The sequence below is a fragment of the Stegostoma tigrinum genome, chromosome 2, assembly GCF_030684315.1.
Source record: "Stegostoma tigrinum isolate sSteTig4 chromosome 2, sSteTig4.hap1, whole genome shotgun sequence".
Taxonomy (NCBI): domain Eukaryota; kingdom Metazoa; phylum Chordata; class Chondrichthyes; order Orectolobiformes; family Stegostomatidae; genus Stegostoma; species Stegostoma tigrinum.
The window spans coordinates 98,432,022-98,448,737 of NC_081355.1; the positions used below are offsets into that span (position 1 = coordinate 98,432,022).

At 38.7% G+C, this 16,716-nt stretch overlaps 1 protein-coding gene across 4 annotated transcripts in view; it reads right to left on the reverse strand.

The window, feature by feature from the left end:
- Window positions 1–16,716, reverse strand: part of LOC125465171 (contactin-associated protein-like 2) — a 1,711,179-nt gene that overhangs the window by 91,863 nt on the left and 1,602,600 nt on the right. For all 4 annotated transcript variants that reach the window (XM_048558395.2, XM_048558386.2, XM_059638055.1 and 1 more), the window contains exon 21: window positions 8,850–8,943. In XM_048558395.2, coding sequence (XP_048414352.1) covers window positions 8,850–8,943 — 94 coding nt within the window. The remainder of the gene's footprint in view (window positions 1–8,849; window positions 8,944–16,716) is intronic.

Below are 16,716 nucleotides of genomic sequence, written 5' to 3' on the forward strand. Positions count from 1 at the left end.
GAGGATTTTGCTGATGGCCATACAAATTGGTGGCAGCTGTCAAGGGCAGGACCTCCTTTCCCCGAGGATGGAGGTTTCATTCTTAGCTTGTTAAAGGTGTCTCCAGCATACCATTGAAATGTGCTGCTGCTTATAACATTTATCAGCTCAAGATTCTTTGTATACTCCCCAATAAAATCATTCCCATACATCTCCCATTAGTTTTGAATTTGTGATTACCACCCCCCTGGTAACTCTCCTTTAAGCACAGGCCTTGTTTGTTCCATTGGTCTGGACAAGTCAAACATGGTTAATATTAGAATCAATAATAATGATAAATTAATGGTTATTTATTAGAAACAATAATAACACTCCTTCACTTCAGTGGGAACATGTCTAATTTACATAATTACTCATTAGAATTTAATCTCCCCATTCTCTCAATTATTCTGGTTGCCCCTAATATTTTATCACTGCTTATAATATCTTCATTGCACTACAGCAAGCAAAAGTGCTAGATAAGTTTTAATTTTATAAACAACAATTCAACTAGTCATGCAGTAGATCTCTGATTATCATTGTCATCTTTAAAAAATAATCAATTGAAACCAATAAAAGATTAATTTCTGGTAATAAATGACAGAAACTAGTTGAACAGAACAAACGGCAGAGGGTGGAGCTGGAGGAACACAGTAGACCAGGCAGCATCAGAGGAGCAGGAGAGTTGATGTTTTGGGTCGGGACCCTGCTTCAGAAATGGGGGAGGAGTTAGGGAGCTCTGAACTAAATAGAGTGGGGGCAGATGGGGCTGGGGAAGGTAGGTGGGATGGTGATAGGTGAGTGCAGGTAGGTAGTGGTGGGGATTGGTCAGTGAGGTGGGAGGACCGGATAGGTGGGAGAGAAGATGGACAGGTTGTTTCAGGTCAAGGAGGTGGGACACAATCTATTCGTCTTCTCTCCCACCTATCCACTCCTCCTACCTCACTGACCAACGCCCACCACTGCCTACCTGCACTCTCCTATTATCATCCCACCTACCTTCCCCAGCCCCACCCCTCCTCTCTCTATTTATTTCTGAGCTCCCTTCCCCCTCCCCATTTCAGAAGTAGGGTCCCAACCCAAAACATCAACTCTCCTGCTCTTCTGGTGCTGCCTGGTCTTTTGTGTTCCTCCAGCTCCACACTATGTTATCTCTGACTCCAGCATCTGCAGTTCTTACTATGTGCTGAGTGAGTTAAAACACCAGAGGGCACTCTTTAACACTACATGATCAAACAGATTAGTTAGAGAGGAGACAACAGTACATGGACAAAGATAATAAAGTGTGAAGCTGGATGAACACAGCAGGCCAAGCAGCATCTCAGGAGCACAAAAGCTGATGTTTCGGGCCTAGACCCTCTCTGATGAAGGGTCTAGGCCCGAAACGTCAGCTTTTGTGCTCCTGAGATGCTGCTCGGCCTGCTGTGTTCATCCAGTTTCACACTTTATTATCTTGGATTCTCCAGCAGCTGCAGTTCCCATTATCTCTAGTACATGGACAAATATGGATACAAGGGACATGGTTCAAATCTACTACTGCACCTGGTGGGATGTAAATTCAGTTAAACTATTTGTAACCTTCACACACTGAAGCAGTCTATGTTCAATTGCAGCAAGACCCTGACATCAATCAGTTAGATGTACTGATAAGAGATGAGTAAATTTGTGCAGCAAAACAGGCGAGCAATGACAATCCCCAACAAAAGAGGAGCCCCATGATGAATAGAGATCAGAAACTGAATTTGAACAGACGAGAAGCTGTGGATTTTAAGGTGAGCATCCCATTTCTTGAATTTGCGATGTCTGTCCTCCATTTACAAAACACAAGTCAGGAGTGTGACTTCATTTTCCCAACCCTCACGAGGCTTGCCATCATCATGAAGTAGCAATTCGCTTGATTATTAACTGCTCCATCAACCTAAATATTCATGCTTGCACAACAGATGCACAGTGGCAGCAGTGTGTAATATATATGTGAGAAGTGCCCAATAACTCACCTTCAGCAGCACCTTACAAATGCATGACCTCTACCTGGGAATATGCAGGGGATGCATGGGAACATCACTATCTGTGAGTTCTTCTCCAAACCACACACTACTTTTGTTGTGGGATCAAAAGAACAGCAATTTCTTAACAGAACTGTGGTGGCAAATTGTCTCTTGAATTGCTGCAGTCTTTAGGATATAAGGACATCTGCAGTGCTCTTAAGGAAGTGTTCCAGGATTTTAAGTAAGAGAAATTCAATGTGGTTTTAAATGAGAAGTGTGTGTGCTTGGAAGGGAATGTGCAGATGGTGGCAGTCCCATACATCTGTAGCCTTTGTTCTAGATGCTGGAGGTTGTGGGTTGGGATGGTGCTATTAGTGGAGCTTTGTTGGGTCACTACAGTGCTTCTTGTAAATGGTATACACTGTTGCCACTGTGTGTCAGTGGCGAAGACAGTGAATGATGAAGATAGTTGATGTAGTGTCAATGTGGATGCTTTGTCTTGGATGATAGCAAGCTTCTGAGTGTTACTGGAGTGCACTTATCAAGGCAGTTGGGTAGCATTCTGCCATTTAGAAGGTGGACAGGTATTGAGGAGGCAGGCGGTGAGTTATCCATTGTAGAGTTCCTAGCCTCTGACCTACTTTTGTAGCCACAGTGTAAATATTGCAAACACAGGTCAGTTCTTGTCAATGGTAACCCCCAGGATGTTGACAGTAGGGATTCAGTGATGGTAATGCTATTGAATGTCAAGGGAAATCATTAGCTTCTCTCTGGCTGGAGATGGTGATTGTGTGGCATTTATTTGGCACAAGTGTTATGTGCCACTTATCAGCTCAAGCCTGGAATTTGTCCAGAACTTGCTGCATTTGGGCATGGACTACTTCAGTGTCTGAAGAGTTCCCACCTCTGACCTTATGATGGAGAGAAGGTTATTGATGAGGCCACTGAAGGTAATTGAGACTAGGACACCACCCCGAGGAACATAAAGAGGTCTTGTGGTGTGGTGGTAGTGTTCCTACCTCTGAGTTAAGAGGTTCAAATCTAACCTGTTTTAGAGATGTCATGACACCTCTGAACATGTTGTTTTGAAAAAATGTACTCAAAAGAGCTCCAGCATGGAAGTCCTGGAGTGAGTTGACTGATCCCCAACAATCATAACCTTCTTCGTGTTTTACTAGCTATGTCTCCAGCCAATGGAAAGCTTTCCTCAATTCCCACTGATCCAAGTATTAGTAGGACTCCTTGATGTCATAATGATCAAATGCTGCCTTGAACAGCAGTCACTCTATTTCACCTCTTGAGATCAGATTTTTGCATTGATTCGAGTGATTCTGAAAAATGACTCATCACCATCTTTTCAACGGACTTTAAGAAGGGCTTATTGTTGATCTTGCCAGCAATGCTCAATAACCATATAAAATATAATGAAAGAAGTTGCTCACATCATGCAATGAAATTGTTGCATTGGGCATTGATTTTTTTTTAAACCAGAGGAGGCATCAAGGAAATCATATCAAAAGGCTTACGGGACAAGTGAAATCCAAACTGTTCAGTCATCCTTACTCCCAAGGCGTCCTTTGCCAGTTTTCATTTTGCAACTAATCTGTGCTTGTCACTTTATGAATAAAATCTGCTGATTGAAGACAGCAGCCAAACTATTACCACCACACTCTTAGAGTAAATATACATTTCTCTAGGGTTTTGAAACAAAATCTTTTAATTCTTTATATGTATTAAGGGCAGCAAAGAGTTATCAATCTCTAAGAAAAGACAATCTTCGATCATTTGAGAGATGCTCAAGAATGTCTTGCTTATTTTTGCCTCCTTGTTTTAAAGCTGCTAACCTATGTTAGGTGCAGGTCAGTGGTCCCTGGCTTCTATGCAGTACCTCACATAAGGGTCCATTCTGCAAAGAATCAAATTATGTGTGATGGTTAATTGGCCAATGCAAGTCTGATCTTATTTTTGCTTGATTGTCATACATGTTGACTTCACAACTTGAGACATTGAACAGTAATGATAAAGAGCAGAAATCTGTTTTACTTTCCATTCTGTACTTTAATGTATCTGAGGCCAATTTAGTGCTCCTGCATTGCCCTATCTGTTGTCACCTAGGTTAGTACAAACTACGGAGCAAACAAGTGATAAACATAGTTTGTAATTTAGCTCCATCTTAAGAAATATTCAGGGGAAGTTTCAAATCATCGTTGCAATTACGCACCATGAATTCACATACATCATAGACATAAATCTTTTCTGAAATGCAAATAATGCTTATCGTTGGCAGAAATCTCTGACCTTTTACCAATATACTATTGTTTCTACATTGATCAACAGTCACAATTAATAAAATTACCTCATTACTCAACGTAAAACATGTAGATGGCATGCTGCATATTTATTTCACAGTGACAGGAAGAGACAGGAGACCTGATTTCTGCAATCCAGCACAAGTATTTATTATGCAATCAACTGGTTATACTAAAAGTCCCCATTGTGCTAAAGCAGGTTTTGAAGAATACCAACATTATCTGCACACCAAAACTGCAGTTCCTATTCTGTTAGTGAGCACGTTTTCATAGCTTAAAATTAATCTTCTTTGCCTCATAGCAACGAAACATAAATCATTCATTAAGTTAAATATAAGTGAATGACAATGCTCATCGAATATTTGGAGCTTGAAATCAGACTTGTATTTCAATCTCATCAATTCTGATAGTCCTAAAATGAGAACCAGATGGCTTGAAATATTGGCCTCTCTCTTGGTTTTATTGGTCCATTACTGGTTGCACATATTGCAGTTTTTACTTCAGCAAAAATTCACTATAATCCAGGATTTGTTCCACTCAAAGCTGCTGCTCTTTTTCTAAAGGTCATACACTTATTGTTCATGCCAAGCTTGCATTTTAATTGCAAAATTAATACTGAGAATGAAAATAGCACCTCCAAATAAGATAGATTTCAGCCCTGTCCTCAGAGCCTACCTTCATATATACAACTTGTATTAATGCAGTAACTTACCAAAAGGCCTCGAAGTGCTACACAGGAGTGAAATCAGACTAAACGATTGTCACCTAGTGAAAGGAGACATTCAGACTGATGATGAAGACCTCGGTCCAACAGAAAAGTTTTAAGCTGCCTTAGAGAATGAGAGCAACACTATAAGTCAGGGAACAATGGAAAGGGAATTCCAGAATTGTGGGCTTCAGTAAGTAAAGACGTTGCCAATTGTGACCTTACTGTGGCTTTAAGATGTGTATTTTTTTCCTTTTTTTAAGAAAGGCTGAGACAGTGGTATTGAGTAGTCTGTTCTAAAGCAAATAAAATTAACAGCTTGTGAGGCTGTGGGGTTTGTTTTAAAGTTGGAACAATAGAAGCAGCCTGAAGGTATAGGGTCAACATCCCACGGAATAAGGATCTTTAAAAAAAATTTTTGCCTTCAGTAGCAGTTTCTGGGGTTTTGAAGCTGGGTGTGGAAGCTTTCATTCCTCACTCTGTTATAGCTAAAAGCTGGGATTCTCTTCCTGCTGCTAGAATTACATGTAAGACAATATATTTTACTGAATTTGCCTTTGCCAAGTGTGTGTTTATAGGATATTATTATACTAGAACAGTTAGCTAGCAGTTTTCAATATATATATGTTAAGCATTTTGATAGAGTTAGGGCTAATCCAATTCTTTTTGCTTTACTTTTACATTGTCTGTATTTTAATTATAATGTATATTAAAGTGTGTTTTATTTCAAGTTTGGTAGTTTGAGAAAATTGAATTGCATTTGGAATACAGCACCTGACACTGACCCTTTAAAATAAGAAATGTGAGGGTCCACAGTATCTTCTTAATATATCTTAGGGAGTTTGGACTGATCCATAAGAAAATATTGAGTTAATGATTTGAGGAATGCACAGAGTATGAGCTGCAGAGTTCCACAGAGTTTCCGGAGGATTTTAGACTGAAGAAGGGTGATAAAATAGGAATTGCCACGGCTTGTGGTTGGGTTTGAAACCAAGGATGAGAAGATAAAAATTGAGGCTTTGATAGGTGAGGAGCCAATGTAGGTCGGCAACATGGATTGATGGGTGAACAGAAAAACAGTACCAGTTAAAACAAAACTTGGAAGACTTATTTAAACATAAATAGTTAAAGATTAGTGAAGGGATGGATCGGATTATTTATGCCCCAAAAGGCAATATTCTTGTCAAGGCAGAGAGCTTAATTGAAGTGCTAATTGCGTGTTTTGCATCCACCTTCAATTGAGGAAGATGTTGCCAACAAAACAGGAAAGGATAAGGTAGTAGCAATATTGTCTTGGATTGACACAGCTCAGAAAAGAGGTAGAGATTCATTCTTTTGACAACAGCTATTTAAAAACTATAATTGTTGTAAAAATGAATATTTTCAGAATGTGCCATGTATCATTTAAAATAAAATAATCAATTAAAATGACCTTACATGGAGAATTGGACTAGATGTACATAGCACTGGACTTAACTATATTTTTCGGCTGTGTGTTAGTCTATTACTATGTTCAAAGCTGTCATTAATCTCACATGATCCTGACTGGATTGAATAACACATTGCACACAGTGCCCAACCCAAGATCCAGAAAAGTTCAAAATCTGGCACAACTTGGGTCCTCAGGCTACTGGTTCTGAGAGAGTATATCTGTATTTGATAGTGTGGCCATTCTAAAAATAGAAAAGGCATCTCGTCCAAATGGGAGAGATCCTAAATGAAGTAAAGCAAGCAAGGATGGAATTGCGTAGGTTCTGGACCCAAACTTCCATTTCCCCATGGGTATGAATGTATATCAGAGGGCTGGAGGATTACAATATCTGTTTGAACATAGGAGAGGGATAAATTTGGCAACTACATGCCATCCAGCCTTATAACAATGGTGGGGAAGTGATTGGAGACAATAATCAAGGACAAAAATTAAATGGCACTTGGAAAAGAAAGGGCAAACAAATAAATGTCAGCATTGGTTTGTTGAAGACAAATTTGTGTTTGACTAATGTGTTTGAAATTACTGACGAAGATATGCAAAGGCTTGGTGAGGATAATGTGGGTGATTTTGTGTATATGGCATTTTAAATGGGTTTGGAATGTTTCAATTCACTGATGAAAGTTCATTGACCCAAACCTTTAAGTCTGTTTCTACAGCTACTGACTGACTTGTTCAGGAATTCTAGCATTTTCTGCTTTTATTCCAGAGTTACAGCATTGGCTACATTTTACTTTTGCATCATATATTTTACTGTTTCCTTACGGAATTAAAGAAACAATAGCAGCCTGGCTACAATATTAAAAAGACAGATAATTGAAAATAGTGATGAGGACTTGTTTTTCAAACTGGAAAGAGGAATAAATTGGTTTCAGCCTTAGGTCATGATTCAAAATACGGGCTTTTCTAATGTATATTAATAATCTGGATTTAGGAAGTCAGGGGATAAATCTAAGGCTTTGCAAATAACACAAACTATGGAGATGTAATAAAAAATGAGGAGGAGAATAATACACTTCTGGGGGGTGTAAGCGGACTGGAGATAAGCAATCATTAGATGAAATGAAATGTGTGAAATGATAGACAGATTTAGGAAGAACGAGGAGAGACAATGTGGACTGAGGAAGGAAATAATTTAAAGGGGTTGAAAGAGCTGGAAGGCCTTGTGGGTACCTGAATATAAAATCTTGAGGTGGCAGGTGAAATTCAGAAGGTATTAAAAAAGTATACAGGATACTGGCTTTGTTAATAAAGGAATAGAACACAAAAGCAAGGAAATTATGCTTAACACATATTAAATATTTCAGGCCTCACTTGGAGCACTGTGCTCATTTCTAGGCATAACACTCTAGGAAGTTTGTCAAGATTTGGGAGAGGATGCAGCTGGGATTTTATACACCAGGATGAGAGAGTTCTGTCATGTAAAGAAGTGGAGATTTGCTCCTAATAGCAGGTAGAAAAAGTAATTAGAGATTTTGGAGTGTTATTCAAAATCATGAATTGATTGATGGAGTGAGTAATAAGAAACTATTTCCAGTGGCAGGAGGATTAGACTAACAAAATCATCCCCTAATGAGTATTTTTGAGTCACATTTCTCCCAAAAAGCATTGCTGAAAGCCAGTATTTTGCAGACTTAATAACTCCAAACTATCATTGTTCACTTCTATCACTCCACTGAAACTGACAACAACTTCAATTGTGTGAAATAGCATGGAAGATTAAAGGGTCATGAATAATTTTAAACTTCTTCAACGGTTGCATTGTAGAGAAACATTCAAGATAAACGTAGTAATATTTCGTATTGACAAAACCTTCCACTCATATGCAATTTTTCTCATTCTAAAAACCGGTGGGTGAGTTGTTGACTAGGCTGCACTGAGGCCTTTAAAAGAATAGTAGCTTCATAACTGCAGATAACTGCTCCCTCTCTAAAAATTTTTCACAATAGAGAAATTTGATAAAGTAATATTTTTCTTCATTTTTTAAATTTTAGCTTCTATTGTAACCCATCCATAATCACACATTTCACCACCTAAAATTTTAGATTAACAATGAAAAGATTTGGTCCTTTGGCATTCCTAATTTTCTGACTTTGAGAATATGTCAACGTGATTGAATTAATGCTTTGCTGATATCACTGCTGCATACCAGGAGATTCCCATGAGTTAGCATTTGATTAAAACAGCATAGTGAAGGGGAAAGTCTGCTTCACAGAATTTGTTGGATTTTTACAGGTAGTTTTCTTTGAGATTATTGGTCACTGCACTATCACTGACTGTAAAATCTGGGCAAATGTATTTTTAGAAGATAAATATTAGTTCACACCATTCACACTTACCAACAACTCTCCCTAGGAACAGTGTCTTCAGAGAATTAAACTCGATATCTGTCGTTGGTGGCAGGCTGTAAGGTACTGCAGGATAATGGTCCAGCTGAACAAAGATGAAAAAGACACAAAGGGATTAGATCATATTGAAATGATACTTAAGGGAAAACTGTTTTCTGAGCTCTTCAAGCAGTTCTGTTTTTCAGAGGCAGACAGCAGTACTGGCAACGACTTGCACAGGCTTCTTTGATTCTTCACTCATCAAACTTTGCAGGCTATGCAGGTAATGGCCTGTGGTGTCGATTGACCCCAAGGAATTAACACAGACTGTGTGCAAAACCTAACAATATTCGTCAAACAAGTTCTTCCGCTTATTGCTAATTACTTAAATTATTGGTGGTCTTTCAGATAGGAAAAACAGTATATGTCAACAATACATGGATGTGAAATCATTGATTTTTAACATTATAATCTCTCTTTTATCAAAATATTATATATTACATTATTTTCTAAGTCATTCACTTGGGTTTTTACTGCACAATTTGATAAACAAGACTGTATAATGCTCTGATAAATGATCAGCACAAAGCTTTCAGTAAATTTCATTCTAACTTGGTAACATGGGTGGAATGCCTGTGTAGCTGCAAACTATGCAAAAGATTTTTTACACTGGATAAATAATTCTAGTGTAATGGTTTCTTGTATAAGTATTTCTACAACACTGATATACAAACTTAAATTAATTACATCTCATTTATGTACATTACAAAAGTGATCTAAAATAATCTAATAAAACACTGTGGGACACCCTGATGATGTGAAATACACTAGATATACATGTAAGGCTATTTTACATCTGATTACACCACAATTCTCTTTTGGTGGCAAACATTATATGTTTTGCCAAACAAATGGAAAGAATGTAGAGCAATGAAGAAAACAACTTCAAATGCAAGGTTCATATAAGTTACAAAATGTTAACCAAAAGTTATTTTTACTAACTAAAGCATACTTAAAGTGAGTTATAATAGAGCTTTTTGACTGGCAAACCAGAAGTGACAATTAGTAGGATTTAAATGTCAACTTGAAGCGCCATTTTCATTCAAGGTTCAGAGACACACTCAAAGAACCATTTTGTAATGAAAATATAAAGAAATGAGAAACATTTTACGATAATTGCATTTTAATAGCTGCATTGTTTTAATTATGTAATCATCAAGATGTTCTTTTTGACAACTTTTTTTTCTCATTTTCTTTATTTCATTCGGGTTCCAAAAATCAATGTTTTTGTCTTGGAAGTGAAGTGAGGGGGATGGGCAAAACGTCGATGGCTGAATTCCTTTGTTCTTTGAAATATGGAGGTTGTCATAGTAGCACAAGCATGTCTGAGTCTAGTAGTTCTTAATAATCAGATGCAAATTCTTAAGATTCTATCCCAAATGGGATCCTTCCTCGTACTTCAGATCACAACAGTTTCCTTGAGTAAAATCACTGATCTGTTGATCATGCAAGCTTCTCTCCTATGGGATTAGATATTCTGATTTTACAGTTCCCTTGGATTGGGCTGGCAGCAAAGATTGATGAGAGGAGAGGAACTTGCTGTAGACTGTGAATTGTGCCCATTACGATCACACTTCTGTCAATAATATCTTATAAGCAGCAGGTTTGGTGCTGAGCAGCCCATCAGCTTTTAGGCCAATTTGCCCCTTAAGTAGCTAATGGCCGCTAAAAGACACTAAGCATTGTCACTGGTATTTGGCGGGGGCGGGGGGGGGGGGCGGAGCCTGCCATGTGGCCAGGCAGGTGAGCTCAGTAGTGTAGGAGGATTGGGTTCCTATAGCTCAGGCACCCGTGACCCTACATAAGTCTGCTTTCCCCTCAGTAACAAAGACCAGCCTCACTGGAACCCTCTGTCCTGCCCTGGCAATCTACCTAGGCACCCCTATTAGGATTTGCCTCACTGGACTTGAGAAGTACTCCTCGTCACATTTCTTCTGAACCGCCATCGATATTTCTGCTCTGGGGCCTGATGCAGTGGAGCAGAGGCACGTTTCAGTATGCAAATAGTCACACTTCAATTGTTTTTGGTGGAAATGAAGCTTTCTTCTACTGGTCCCATGCAATCCTTCTCTGGACTATTTGTATTTCAATACTACCAAGCATGAAACTTACATTGATTTCTGCGAAGGATAGGTCCCCATGTTAAATGGAGCTTGAAAATTTGGAGGTGCTGACATTTGGAAGGGTATTAAAAACATACAAGGATTGAGAGTTTGTGAAGGAAGTGAAAATTTTGCTGAGGATTTGGCAACATTCTGAATGGTGGGTGTGAAATGTTTTGATACTTTCATATGTCACCATTAGGTGCTGCATTTATTAATACCGATGCATTTTTAATATAGTGATTCATCACAGGGATGTACTGTTTAAAGCTAAATTAATCTTTTCTTTGACCAGCCTTCAGTAGCTGTAGACAAATTATTCAATGAAGAAAGTATTCTAATGTGTAAAAAAAATGTTTTGAAAGATGTCCTCTGCAGTGTTATTTTTGTGCTCTGATTTAAGCAGTCTGGCAGTCCAGGCTATTTAAAAATACCGTTATTCTGAAAGTAGAATAAATAATTGGTCTGTACTTTCCCTCCATGATTGGCAGGCATACCACTTTTTGGGTTTATTCTGTCAATGAATCTGTAACACTTTGTTTTTACAGCTGTTCCACAATGAATGCTTGGTTGTGTTTCAAAAGCTCCAGCAGTTGATCTCATTAATCCAAGAACTAGTAAAACTTTCATGAACATATAATAACAAATTTCATCTTTGACCTGTTATTATTTGTTTACCAACCTATTAAAAATACAAAGGATTACAACAACATTTTCCTCAGGATCTTTTAGTCCAGTATCAATGACAGTGAATTTGAATTTAGGGTTATCTTAGATTCTTACAGGAATTAATGGTTTGCTAATGATTTTAAAATAATCCCAATGTATATTGTATAGCTCTTAAGAAATATATATTGGACACAATGGATGACTGACCATGGATATTGCATGGTGGGGATGGTGAATCAGAGGGGGCATGGGGAATATGGGATGACTTGGGATAGGGTGGGGGATGTGAGCAGGCATGGTGAACCATGAGGGCTAGAGATGATATGGAGTGGCATGGAGGAATATGAGTGGGCATGAAGTGGTATTGTGGAATGTTAGGTGGCATGCCATTTTATGAGGGTATGTGAAATTTTGAAGGAATGAGGATTGAGTTTAGGAGACCTCTACATGGGATTAGAAACTGGGCTGCTGTATTGGAGAATAAAGGTGGGCCAATATATACCCACATTCCTCCATTGCTGCTTGCAATTTCGCTAACAGACAACAATGAGACAACACGGTTATCCCATTCGCCCAAACTGGATTTAAGTACAGTTCCGAGAGATGAAAGGCACACTCTAATTCACTATGATGCTCAATTCACCCAAATATATATATCTATTAGTCATAACTGAGTCATTGGTTTGACATTGTATTGAAGAATTCTTTGCATCCCTGAGTTTATATAAATGGAAAGAGTTCGAGACAGTTTAACATTGTAATACCTGGACAGGGTGGATTATCTGATGGTAAAAAGCCTGGACAGTCGAATGGAGTTTAGAAGAGTAAGGGGGGCTTGACTGAAACAAATGAAAACCAAAGGAACTGCGGATGCTGAAAATCAGGAACAAAATCAAAGTCGCTGGAAAAGCTCAGCAGGTCTGGCAGCATCTACGGAGGAGAAAACAGAGTTAACATTTTGGATCTGGTGACCCTTCCTTCGAAGGGTTCTGAGGAAGGGTCACTGGACCTGAAACGTTAACTCTGTTTTCTCCTCCACAGATGCTGCCAGACCTGCTGAGCTTTTCCAGCAACTTTTGTTTTTGAAACAAATGAATCCTGCGGCCTCTTGACAAGGTGGATGTGGAGACAATGTTTCCTCATGTGGGAGAATCTTGAACTACAACCAGTGTTTAAAAACAAGTGGTTACCCATTTAAGAAATAGATGAGGAGAATGTTTTCTCACAGACTGCCACTGGTCTTTGGTACTCCCTTCCACAAAAAGTAGTGGAAGCAGAAAATTTGAATATTTTTACAGCAGTGCTGGATAGATTCTTAATAAGTAAAGTGGTGAAAAATGATGGGAGGCAGGTGGGAATGTGGAGTAATCAGATCAGCCTTTATACTTTTTGGATGTCAGGGCTGACATGAGGGGGTAGAATGATCTACTTCTGCTACTAATTCATATCTAAATTTAAATATTTGATGTATTTCTCTCAAGGTTCCCTTCTCCTTTTTCTCTCTTCAACTAAGCTTTAATTCCAAATCTATATTTCAGAGCTGACGCAAATTCACCCTCCTTCTCCTTTATTCCCATTTCTTTCTAAATTATTAAATCTCATCGGTCAAGAAGATAGGTGGCTGGCCCAGCCATCCAGTAAGGTCCCAGCTACACTGTTGACCAAGTCTTTCCATAACCTGCTCATTCCTTCAGCAACATCTAGCACAACAAGTGAGGTCAGAGCCAAATCATCATTTCCAGTCCTCGATCCATAGCCATGGAGGTTGTAATACTTCAAGAGAATAAATGAGTTTTTCTTAAAAATGTGATGAGGGCTTCAGTCTCTTCTACCCTTTCAGGAAGTTACTTCCAGAGACCTGAGTCCTGCAACAACACTGTTTATGTAGTTTGGGCATCAAAGGCCTGTCCCGTACCTGGAGTTCCTCAAAGCTCATGCCCAACCAAACAGCTCATGGGAGGAAATACAAGGCAGAAGCCTTCAGGAAATTATCCAAGGCAGATAGGTTTGAGTGAGAAGCAACCCTGAGGCTTTTGAACGAAGTGGATTCAATTTTCTGGTCAGTGATCAAGGGATTACATAACATGTTCTCCAATATAGATTTTCCCTGTTTCACTCTGGCTTTCAACCTGACACCAACTAAAGGGATATGTGGCGTCCAGTAAGAGCGAAACCATTCACACTGGTCATCCAGCCAATCAGCTTGAAGACTTCTCATGATAAGCAAAACAGTAGGTTAAGGTAATGGATTTTGATAATTCATTTTGCAGAAAACACAATAAAGTTTGAATCAAATATAAATGATTAAGGTAGAAGCTCAAATTACATAAATGAACCTTTCAAATTTTTTTGTAAAATCATGCAATTTTATCATGAAAAGGAGGATATGACAACCTGCATTGATAAAACTAATCTTTCAGAGCCCAGAAAGATTGGTCATAGAAAATTTGAAGAGGAATCTATTAATATCTTAGTTATACCTTATTTAAGAAGACTTAACATTAACATTTAAAATGAGAATAATATGCAAAAAATTAAATTCAAATCAATTCACCGATTCTGTGTCAGCTATTTCCATGAAGACTAACAAAGCATACCCTTCAAACAGCAAGATATCAGTGATAATAAATCCAGACATCCAGATTGAACTGAGCATGTGCAGATACCAGCTTGGATTTTCCTTCTTTTGCACTCATAAATGTTTCATTCAATACTGGATCAGGTAACGTCTTGTTTTGACCTGCTTCTCTCTGAAGTGGATAATTTAGACTACCAATTCTGTGGTTCTGTCAGAATTTGCTTCCTTTTATGAACTGTTGATATTTTCTTCTTTTCAAATTCAGACCTGATGAAAATAAGAAGTGCTCTGGTTTTCAAATGTAATGTGACTCTTGTCTTCAAGTTCTTCCTAAAGAACAATGACCGAACATTTTGTGAGGAGACATATATCAGCTGATTTCTGTCTATTTATTTTTCTGATCTTCATCCTAAAGCCGCATTTATTTTAATCTACTCTTGTCTTTGTCTTTCCTCCATTTTAGTTCAACTACCACGAGGGAAAGGAATGGGGACAGTATGCAGCTTCGCAGTACTCCTGTGATTATCTTAATCTAGTCTGTGGTACCATTGTTGGTGTTGGAAAGACAGCTGGAGCTCCAATATATGGCTTTGAAGTTGTCAAGAATGCTGTACTATTTGGTGGTTAGCAGTGGGACTGCCGATTGATGCTATCAAAAGCCTTTTTGAAATCAACGCTTTTGTTAACAAGTGCCTCTGACACTCTAAGCTCTCTTCCATGGTGTTCCTTAGCATAAAAATCTGCCTCACAGTATGATTTTCCACCCTAGAAACCTGTCCATTTATCGCGAAGAAAATTTTTCAATTCTACCTTCAATTTGTTGAGCAGTGCTGTGTTGAAGACGTTGTCAAGGAGTGACACCCTCTGGTTGTTGGAGTGATTAAAGTTCCACTATTTTGATGAGTACTGCTAATCTCCAGATATCTAGGATCTCCTCCACACTGTAGATGCTTTGATAAGCTCTGAGAGCTCCTTTAAGGTATCATTCTTACCATGTTTCAACAGCACTTCATGTATCTTACCAATCCAGGGTACTTTGTTGTTCTTCAGGTTCATGATATCTCTTTTGACTTTCTGATCTGACAATTTTTCCCATGTTGACATTCAACAGCTGAGATGTGATCTGGACATCAAATTTGAACATGGAGTTGGAGCTAGGTGATTGAACATCTCCTGAATGTGCTCTACCTAACTTCATTTTTGTTTTTCATCTGTCAATATTCTCTAAATGCTTTTCATTTGTGCAGTTTAAGCCAGTGAGTCATGGAATAGAACAGCAAAGGTGTCTCATAAATTGGACAACTTCCACCAGTATCGCTATGAAAGATCTTGGGCATCACTTGTTGAGACAACCTGACCAATGACGAAATGCTACAGAGGACTAACTTGTCATAGGTGCCTACAGGACATTGTGACAGAGAAATGACTTGATTGGCAGGATACATATTTCACTTGCTGGCTATACTCCGCATCAGAGAGACAGCTGAATGGAAGGCACAAGATGGGACAAAAACAGATGAGGCTGGGCAAAAATGGCCTGGTGAAGTATGTTTAAGCAGGACCTTGAGATTGGGACACCATTTTGGCTGGAGGTGATTGCTTGGGGCCAGAGGCAGAGGCTTGCTGTTAATGGTCTTGCAAGAGACTGGAGGTAAAATTGTCACAGTCTTAGCGGACCATAGAGCTGCTCTCTCATTAGAGAGTGACAGCTGGTGGTGGTTTAACTTGACGGTCACTATGCCTCGGGCAATGGGAGAAGCTGAGTAGGAGAGCTCTTCGTGCTAGCCCCAGCTCGTGTGGGAATTGAGCTCCCGCTGTTGATATACATTCTACATTGCATACCAGCTGTCCAACCAATCGACCCCCACAGAACTAACAATATTTTTTCAACTTCACACCCCGTTACAAATCAGTATAATCCTGTTCATATTAGAATACTTCCAGTAAAGTAGCTTAAATGAAGGAGGAAAGCCAAAACTGAACTGAGATATACGAATAACTAACCGTGATATTTGCATAGTGATTAAGTGCATCCTATTTTGCAAACGTTACTAAATTACGTGCCCAGTATTGAGAAGAAACTGCATGTCACAACAATAATTTGTACAATTTTGTATTTAATTCTTTCATTGATGAAGCAAATTGAAATAAATTTTGAATGTTTTCTGAGTTTACAATTTCATACCTTAAATTTTCATTGTTACCTATGTAGGTTCTGAAATGTGGGTCTTTTTCAAACATGACTATTTGGATTAAGAGCTATTCAACCTCTCAGGCCTGCTCCACAGTTCAATAAGATCCTAGCTGAGATAACAAAGTGTGAAGCTGGATGAAAACAGCAGGGCAAGCAGCATCTCAGGAGTGCAAAAGCTGACGTTTCGGGCCCAGACCCTTCATCAAGGTCCGAGCTGATCTGTTTGTCTTTTGAATTACATATTATTGTTTATCCCCAATAACCCTTGTGTAATTA